General features: G+C 48.7%; 1 protein-coding gene across 1 annotated transcript in view; it reads right to left on the bottom strand.

Annotated features, from left to right (window-relative positions):
- Positions 1–9,679, bottom strand: part of TDP1 (tyrosyl-DNA phosphodiesterase 1) — a 53,347-nt gene that overhangs the window by 12,546 nt on the left and 31,122 nt on the right. The window contains exon 14 of the mRNA XM_005871186.2: positions 3,146–3,248. Coding sequence (XP_005871248.1) covers positions 3,146–3,248 — 103 coding nt within the window. The remainder of the gene's footprint in view (positions 1–3,145; positions 3,249–9,679) is intronic.

Here is a 9,679-nt window from a genome sequence, read left to right as displayed (position 1 = left end):
CCTGCCAAACGGTGCAGGCATCCGTTTCGTCTAGCTGCCCCAGACATGCCACTGTGTCAGTTTCATCACCAGACCGGGGGGCGGGCCTCTTTCTTTGGTCTTTCCCTGCCCTCCCTCCGCTTACAGAAGTAGACTTTTAGTCTTGGGGCTTTTCCCTGGGTCTGCGCGTACCAACACCTTGATATTAGACCTCAAGAGAATAAACTCTCTAAGTTAACACAGGCTATTAAGCACCTACGATGCAGCAGCACTAGCTGAGCGCTGGGTACACGGTCCCAGGCACCTTGACATAAATCCCCAAGGCCCTTGCAAGCATTCCTAGTCAAAGGAAAAGTTGCTGACCCATGCTCCGCGGCCAGTTGGGTTGATCTCAAAATGATGTGCTTACTGATTAATTCACTTAAGAGAAGCAGAAAAATGTGAACAAACCAACCTTTGGTTACCAGGGACTTGTCAGTTTCCAGCGGAATCCCAGAGGTTTCAAAGGGCATCTTTATTATGAAAAGCTGGCTCTCTGCCCACTAGTGTTTAGACCAGACTGGGGCCCCACTGGCCACAGGCACTGGTTCCCGAGTGACAGGTCCTACAGCGGCCGTGGGAAAGGGTGAGCGGCAGGTTCCCTCCGTGACCGACTGCCCATGCAGTGCTCGGGGCTGTGCTGTGCTGGACAGAACACCTGACGGTGCGCTGTGCTGCACTGGCCTCCGGTCAGCCTCTCGGAACACAATGGTCAGGATGGCCGGTGGGGAAGGACACACTCAGCAACGCCGCTGCTGATAACTCAGAAACGTGGGTGTTTGGACATGGAGTGCTGCCTGAGAAGCACAAAGGTGGGCTGATCTCAAGCGAGGAGCAGAGTGAAGAAATAAAATAAAGTCACTGTAGTCAAGCTGCTAAATTACTAAAATCAAGTAGGCAGAGGCATGAGGAAGCTCTATTCTTGAATCAAGTAGGCAGAGGCATGAGGAAGCGGTTCTATTCTTGCTTTGAAAGCGTGGGAAGGTGAACTTGTGAACTTTCCAGTCTTGCTTCAGTGCCTGGACATGCATCAGACGGCCAGGTAGCCCTCTGGTCACCCCGAGGACCACATACCCAGACCACCTGCCAGCCATTCGCAGGCCACTGGACGTGCCCAGGCCAACGGAGGTGCCCAGGCCACTGGGAATCCACCGTCCAGACGCCTGACCTGGGACTGATAACCACCCTGGACACCTCCGAGAGCTAAGAATGCAGTTCTTACTGTAAAAACTCTTCACTTTTCTTTCTTCTTCGGAACACTCTGGGATTCTGCCTGTTTCCAGTTTTCGAACCCTAAGACTCTTGAGTAAGCCTTTATCGTTTATTTCTAGCAAAGCCTTCAGACCCTTTGAGTTCGTTCAACACAAGAAACCAGATTCTAGATGATGTCCAGACAGAGGGACGACTACAAAGTGGGTACTAAGTACATCTACCCGGCAAACATGTAACGAACACATTGAAAGGCATGTCCTGATGTACTGTAGTGAGAAACCTACTAGTAAAGGAAGATCACCGACCTCATCCTACAACACACTGTGTTCTTGTCTGTAACCACTGTAAGACGAGGGCTGATGCAGAATCTCTAACACAGCTCTATGAGCCACTGGCTGTTCCCCAAGAACCCTGACTGGTACAGGTGGGCCCGGCTCAGGAGACCAGTCGTTCTGCACCGCTGCACAATAAGGGCCGGGAGCGAGAGGGAAGGCGAGGCCCGAGGGCTCAGGCATCAGGGCATGAAGGAAAGTAGGCCGTGCTAGGGAGTCTGGCTTCTGTCGCACAGGATTTGAAGCCAATGGGTGACCTGACCCAATCTGTGCCTACAAAGTGTCCTGGCAGCAGGGTGTAGGGCAGCGTGGAGGCCGAGAGGAGAGGGAGAGGCTATCGCAGCAGGAGACGGCGTGCACTGGACGTAGGGGCAGCGGGGACTCCAGAAGGACAGACTGTCCAGCAGCACTAGAGTCAGGAATGACGGTGGTTACACAGTCATGGCTGGAGAGACAAGGCCTGGGATGACTTTCCACACTGAGCGAGGACAGTGGGAGAGTGGCAACAGTAATCCAGTAATAATCTATAATAATAATAAAAGCGTAATATGCTAATTAGACCAGATGTCCTTCCGGACCACCTTGCGGATGAAGTCGGGGCCATGCTAATTAGACCAGATGTCCTTCCGGACGACCTTGCGGATGAAGCCGGGGCTCCAGGGAAGCCCAGGTCCAGAGTGCCAGAGGGAAGCCTGTGCCGGCAGCCGGGGGAAGGAAGGCCTACTCCTGCATGAATTTCGTGCATCGCGCCTCTAGTCAATTTTATAACAGTGGGCTTAAGTAAGATGCTTTTGATGGCATCCGCACTGAATAATATAAATTAAATTATAATCATAGTTGGAGATATTTTAGAAGATTCAAATTCCCGGGAAATGGACTTGATGGGACCAGCGATCCTGCTTAAAACACGGATGGCTGCCCACTGCCTGCGGGGACACGGTGTCCCACTAGCCACTGTCCTTCCGAGGAGGAACCCAACCTCAGGGCCCGTGGCCCACACCCCAGCTCCTTCCCAGGCACACGGACGTTTGCTGTCTCTCAGACAGGACACGCACTGTTCTCTCTGGCTGGAAGCCTCATCTCTCTGGACGGTGGGTTAGGCTCATACTCCATGATCGAGACTATGGTCCAACGTGATCTCCTTAAAGAGGCCTTCCCCAGCCCCTCAGGCAGATTACATGCTCTGTTGTGTCGTGTTTCGCAACATTTATTTAAATAATGTCAATACCTTTGACCTCTAATCAGGTATACAGTCCTCGAGAGCAGTGATCCTGCTGCTCATTGGCACAGGCAGTGGGTGAGAACCTGCCCCAACCTCGGACAGGTCACCGCGACTAAGGGATAAAACATACAAACCCAATTCACGCCCAGCCCACGTGGCTCAGTGACTGAGTGTCGACCTATGGACCAGGAGGTCACGGTTCGATTCCCGGTCAGGGCACATGCCTGGGTTATGGGCTCGGTCCCCAGTGTGGGGTGTGCAGGAGGCGGCCAATGGATGATTCTCTCTCATCACTGGTGTTTCTTTCTCCCCCTCTCCCTTCCTCTCTAAAATCAATAAAAATTTTAAAATGTGAACTTACAAATGCCGACGGGAGGAAAAGGACCCCGAGCTCGTAGGAGCGGATCATCAGCTGGGCGCCGTTCTTCTCCAGCGCTCCCCAGGCGGCCTTGGACAGGTTCGCGCTGCAGGGACGAGGACACAGGAGGAGCTCACTCAGGGAGGCCTGTCAGCGCAGGTCAACCTGTCACAGCTGCAAGGGTGTCGGTCAAACACGAGTGGCCGCAATCAGGCTCATTCGGTTCCTGGCAGAGCTGTCATTACAGCCCTGAGAGGAATCTAACTGCTCACGTGGGACAGCTTCACCCTCCTCTGCGTTTCCCCAGGACAGCCGTTACAACTATCCTTTTACAAAGATTTTTTTTCTGTCCAAACCCTTTTAATTTTCAAGACCCTGGTGTAGCCAGGATGTTTGGTTTTGTTGTATATAAAAGTAGCAATAAGAAAAATGATGTCAACATCATCTCATATACCATTAAGCACCGCACCCCTTATTTTGCCTTTTGTGTGGGGCCAGGTATGCTACCTTCCACTTTCAATCCAAAGAAAAGCACTAGATTGGGATTTGTACCTAGAAAGAAAGCGGTGCACTCAGATTCATGTTTACAGGGACATGGAGTAGAGTACAGACATGGGTAAAATCACTGGAGACGGCGGGGGGAAGGAGCCTGGGTCTGAGGCACTAGGAGGGCCCTCCGGGTGACAGGCCCCTGGCTGAGCTCTCAAGCATCATCCTAGTGGTGCTCTAACAAAGTGCCGAGAATTTAGTGGCTGAAACAGCACAACTTATTACCTTGCGTTCTGAGATGGGGCCTGCTGGGTCAAAGGCAAGATGTGGGCAGCTTTCCGTTCCCTGTCTTCACTTCTCTGTAGTCTGATTCACTCAAATGATCTTAACTGCTTTTTTTATATTTTTAACTAGAGGTCCGATGCATGAAATTCGTGCAAGAGTAGGCCTTTGCAGCCGTGGCGGCTGCCCCCACCCTCCCTCGCAGCCCTGGTGGCTGCTTTGTTCCCTTGGCTGCAGCCCTGGCTTCGTCCTGGAAGGACGTCCGGTCTAATTAGCATATTACGCTTTTATTATCATAGATTCTTCTAGACCAGTGTTTCTCAACGGGAAGCACTGGTGCCCCTGGGGGACATTAGCAATGTCCGGGGACATATTTTGCTGTCACAGTGGAGGGGGGGTTGCTCCTGGCATTTGGTGGGTGGAGACCAGATGCTGCTGAAGATCCAACAATGCACAGGACAGTCCCCACGACAAGAGGGGCCAGGCCCCAGGTGTCAATGGTGCCGGGGCTGTGAGTCCTGCCCCGGACCTCTGCTGCTGGGCGTGGTTCTCTCCACCTGCCTGCACCTCCCTTTCTGGGCTTTCTCTTCACCTGCCTCTTCAGCTGCTCTCTCCGTTGCTGCCTTTCCCACCCTGTGCCTTCTATATCCATGCTCTGTCACTGGCTCCTTTCTGTTGCCTCCTCTCCCTCGGGGACTTGCCCACTCACCAGTGTAGCTATCGCCGTGACAAGGATGACTCCCAGACCTCTCCTGCTTTGCCCCTCATCCAATTTCCAAACGGCATCTGCAATCCCGAGCTGGATTTCTCTATGGGATGTCACACTGTCATCTCACGCCCCGTTCTCCGAACAGTGAGCCTATCAGCATGCCTTCCCCTCCAGAACAAGCTCTCTCCCGGTTCCCTTCGGTCCACCTCATTCGGTCGGGCTCAGAAACCTCAGGCCTCTGGACTTGTCTGCTCCACAGGCAACCATGGACAACCAGACACCCTGCTACTTTACTCTTGTAACACCTTTGCATTGCCCATCACTCTCCCTCGTTCAGTCCTTTTCTCCCCAGACTCCGATGCAGCGCCCTCTCTGGTTTCTCGGTCTGTGTCTTGCTCCACTGGCTCTCAGTACCAAGGCGTCCTTTCCACTTGGGCACAAAACAGACGCACTGCCTGGCACTCAGGACCCTCCACGGTCTGACCAAAGCAATGCTTTTCAATCTTATTTCCCATCATGCTTTTCCTGACTCCTCTCTCTGAACTGAACTGAATTACTGACTGCCTCCACATCTCAGCAAATATCATTTCCTCGTCCGCAGCGCCTTCACCCTGCCCACCCTGTGGCTATGTGAGCCCTTTCCTCCCCCACACGCCCGTATCTCTTTCCAGAAGCTGTCTGTGGAGACTCCAGCCCACAGATGTCTCCCGAGCGAATCCTGCAGATGTTATGCAATCAAAAAACATGTGATTAATTCAAGAAAAGAGACTAATGTGCAAAGTCTTAGAAGATACAATTTATCAAAACTATTTGTTCATTATGGATAGGAAATTAAAAACTTTAAAATTATAAATCGAGAGAAAAATGTCTGATTGCTGACAAGCACGAGAGGCACAGCAGGGTTTGTGGGGAAGAGCAGAGCCTGAGCTTGCACATGTCTGGTCACAATTAGGGCCACTGCGGCAGATCTCAATATGGTAACGCACCTGCCTCATGTCAGAGAAGGTGAGTCAAGTGGGCACATGAGTGATGCTCACTAGATGTTAGCTTTGCATCACCAATATTTTGCTGAATTTATGGGAGGGCACCTCTGGTCCTTCTCTCTGGTGTGTCTCACCAAGCAATGGAATTCAACGCAAGGCAGGTCCACCCGGCCTCCCAATCCCAGAAAGTGCTGGTGGCAGACGGGTCTAAAAATTATCCACCAAACTGCCTCACTGATTTCACAATCCTTGCACAAGTCCCCACGGCAGAAAGATAGTGAGCTTCTATTTTATTTTGTAAAGGAAGTCAAGAGGAATTGGTCCGTTAATACAGATTTAACCCCCCCCTCCCCTTTTATTGATAAATTCTTGCTCAAGAATATTTTTTCTCATTGATTTTTAGAGAGAGTGGAAGGGAGGGAGGGAGGTGGAGAGAGAGAAAGGGAGAAACATCGATGTGAGCGAGACACATTGATTGGCATCTGCAATCCCGAGCTGGATTTCTCTATGGGATGTCACACTGTCATCTCACGCCCCGTTCTCCGAACAGTGAGCCTATCAGCATGCCTTCCCCTCCAGAACAAGCTCTCTCCCGGTTCCCTTCGGTCCACCTCATTCGGTCGGGCTCAGAAACCTCAGGCCTCTGGACTTGTCTGCTCCACAGGCAACCACGGACAACCAGACACCCCGCTACTTTACTCTTGTAACACCTTTGCATTGCCGATCACTCTCCCTCGTTCAGTCCTTTTCTGCCCAGACTCCGATGCAGCGCCCTCTCTGGTTTCTCGGTCTGTGTCTTGCTCCACTGGCTCTCAGTACCAAGGCGTCCTTTCCAATTGAGCACAAAACAGACGCACTGCCTGGCACTCAGGACCCTCCGCGGTCTGACCAAAGCAATGCTTTTCAATCTTATTTCCCATCATGCTTTTTCTGACTCCTCTCTCTGAACTGAACTGAATTACTGACTGCCTCCACATCTCAGCAAATATCATTTCCTCGTCCGCAGCGCCTTCACCCTGCCCACCCTGTGGCTATGTGAGCCCTTTCCTCCCCCACACGCCCGTATCTCTTTCCAGAAGCTGTCTGTGGAGACTCCAGCCCACAGATGTCTCCCGAGCGAATCCTGCAGATGTTATGCAATCAAAAAACATGTGATTAATTCAAGAAAAGAGACTAATGTGCAAAGTCTTAGAAGATACAATTTATCAAAACTATTTGTTCATTATGGATAGGAAATTAAAAACTTTAAAATCATAAATCGAGAGAAAATGTCTGATTGTTGACAAGCACAAGAGGCACAGCAGGGTTCGTGGGGAAGAGCAGAGCCTGAGCTCGCACATGATTGGTCACAATTAGGGCCAATGTGGCAGATCTCAATATGGTAACGCACCTGCCTCATGTCAGAGAAGGTGAGTCAAGTGGGCACATGAGTGATGCTCACTAGATGTTAGCTTTGCATCACCAATATTTTGCTGAATTTATGGGAGGGCACCTCTGGTCCTTCTCTCTGGTGTGTCTCACCAAGCAATGGAATTCAACGCAAGGCAGGTCCACCCGGCCTCCCAATCCCAGAAAGTGCTGGTGGCAGACGGGTCTAAAAATTATCCACCAAACTGCCTCACTGATTTCACAATCCTTGCACAAGTCCCCACGGCAGAAAGATAGTGAGCTTCTATTTTATTTTGTAAAGGAAGTCAAGAGGAATTGGTCCCGTTAATACAGATTTAACCCCCCCTCCCCTTTTATTGATAAATTCTTGCTCAAGAATATTTTTTCTCATTGATTTTTAGAGAGAGTGGAAGGGAGGGAGGGAGGTGGAGAGAGAGAAAGGGAGAAACATCGATGTGAGCGAGACACATTGATTGTTTGCCTCCCGCAGTGCTCCAACGTCAGGGCCGGGGATCAAACCTGCAACCCAGGTACATGCCCTTGACCAGGAATCAAACCCTTCAGTCCGCAGGCCAACTCTCTAACCACTTAACCACATCGGCCAGGCCATGTCTCCCAATTTTTAATATGAGTGATAAAGTGCCAGGAATTTAATAGCATGGTTAAAATTAAACCAATTCTGCCGATGTACAAAAATCATGTAAAATTAACTACCAAAGGGGGTGCAACATGTCAGTTGTGTTTTGGGGACTACAGTGTGTTAACAAAGAAATATCAGCAGGAAAAGAAAAATGAGATTGATTATGACACGCGTTTTCCCAGACAGACTGGCGCAGAGCACTATGGAAGATCAGATACTTGGGTGTGGGCGTCTGCAAGTGACTGTGACAAATCACCAAGCACATTCTGAAAAATCTATTTGCAAACTGACTTCCTTCCTTAGTCACAGGCATGTTATGACCCTAAGCAAACGCTTTCCAATCCACACTGAATTCAGAAGGCTTTCAATCCAGCTGCACCGTCAACCCCGTCATCAAAAGGATCCATCTGTGTCTGACACCATAAATGGAATTACATGGCTTTAGAAGTCATCACATCAGCGCCCCGAACCCAAAATGACAAAAAATATTGTCAACAAGATCAAAAGTTGCTTGGCAAATTTCAGGTAAAAAAATTGGTACTTAGAACACCCTACCAAAGAATTTCACCGTGTTTTTAATAGTAACCGATGTGATAACCAAAACCTGCTATTTCAATTTCTACTGAGATGTTCCATTATTTTGGTCATCTCCTGTGGTGGAAAGGCATAATGAAAACTTGGAAAAGTTTTCAACGAAAAGACTATGACATGTTTGTTAGAGTGAGCCCTGGGAGATTATCTATTATAATGGTCCTTTGAGTTTAACAAAACCAAACCAAACCAAACCAAACCAAACCAAACCAAACCAAACCAAACCTAACCCGGAGAGTCCTTTAGTCAAAGGAAGCATTTAAAGCGACAAAGGTCAGCAAGGGTCTCTAGGTGAACCAGGACTTGCCTGCACTCTACTCCCTCCATCCACGGTTGTGGTGGGCTCTGAAAGAGGTGTCCAGAACTCCTGGGGTGCCAAGGAACAGGGCACAAAAACCAATCTACCCAATGACATGTACCAATACTGTTTTGTGCATGTGATCCAATTTAATTTTGGACTGAAAAACTCGGACAAAGGAGAAAAAAGGCAATTTGTTCCCGAACCAAAGGAAGAGACATTAGAGAAGAATTGCACAGCTATGCTGACAGCAGAATGCCTCTTATATTTCCTCAGAAAGTCCCGGTAGCTCCAGAGTCAAGCACTTGTCTCCCTTTCCCTCAAAGTGGCAGCACCAATGTCTCTGCTCATCCCAATTATCCCGGAAGGCCTGTAAGTTGCTAGGCAACTGTATCAGGATTGCTCTCTGCCCACCCACAATTCGCAGCTTTCATACTTGTTCTCACTGGCTTTGCCAATTACTCCCAGGCACTGTCTGGTCATCCAAGGTTGCCTCTTCTAGCTCATCTTCTTGCCTGCTTAGTCCGGTGGTAAAACTTAAACACTGAATTTGTCATGATGTCCCAGCAATTTCCATAACAACAGGCTGCCATCAAACACAGCATGATTTCATGGTAGGATCAAAAACTATAAATAGCTTTCCATAAAAGGACTCAGACAAAAGAGAAAACTGCCAGCCAACATGACATCTAATAAGTTCTAATTGATTAGAATAATTTTGAGCAATTTTTAAAGAAACCACGTTAAGTTTAGAAAAGGCTATAGCTATGGACAAGTCTTTAGGTCACATTATTATACACCATTATGTTATATAAACAAAACAGGTAAAAGTTTTATACGCTGCTTTTTTGTTATTTTATTTTTTATTGAATTTATTGGGGTGACATTGGTTAATAAACTTATATGGGTTTCAGTTGCAAAATTCTGTAACATATCACCTGTATGTTGTACTGTGTGTTCGCCACCCCAAGTCAAGTTATAAGCTGCCTGCTTGAATCTCAAGAGGGCCAACGAATATGAGCTTAATAATAATGTGGTAGGTAGCAGCTACTAAAGTCAAGCTGTTAACTAATATTTAATACATCCTACAGTTTAATAGGTAACCTCCATATATAAATATATGTGTGTGTGTGTATATATATATATGTGTGTATGT

The sequence above is a fragment of the Myotis brandtii genome, unplaced genomic scaffold, assembly GCF_000412655.1.
Source record: "Myotis brandtii unplaced genomic scaffold, ASM41265v1 scaffold332, whole genome shotgun sequence".
Lineage (NCBI taxonomy): Eukaryota > Metazoa > Chordata > Mammalia > Chiroptera > Vespertilionidae > Myotis > Myotis brandtii.
The sequence above is the reverse complement of the archived record's forward strand: the minus strand, read 5'-3'. Positions and strand labels throughout refer to the sequence as shown.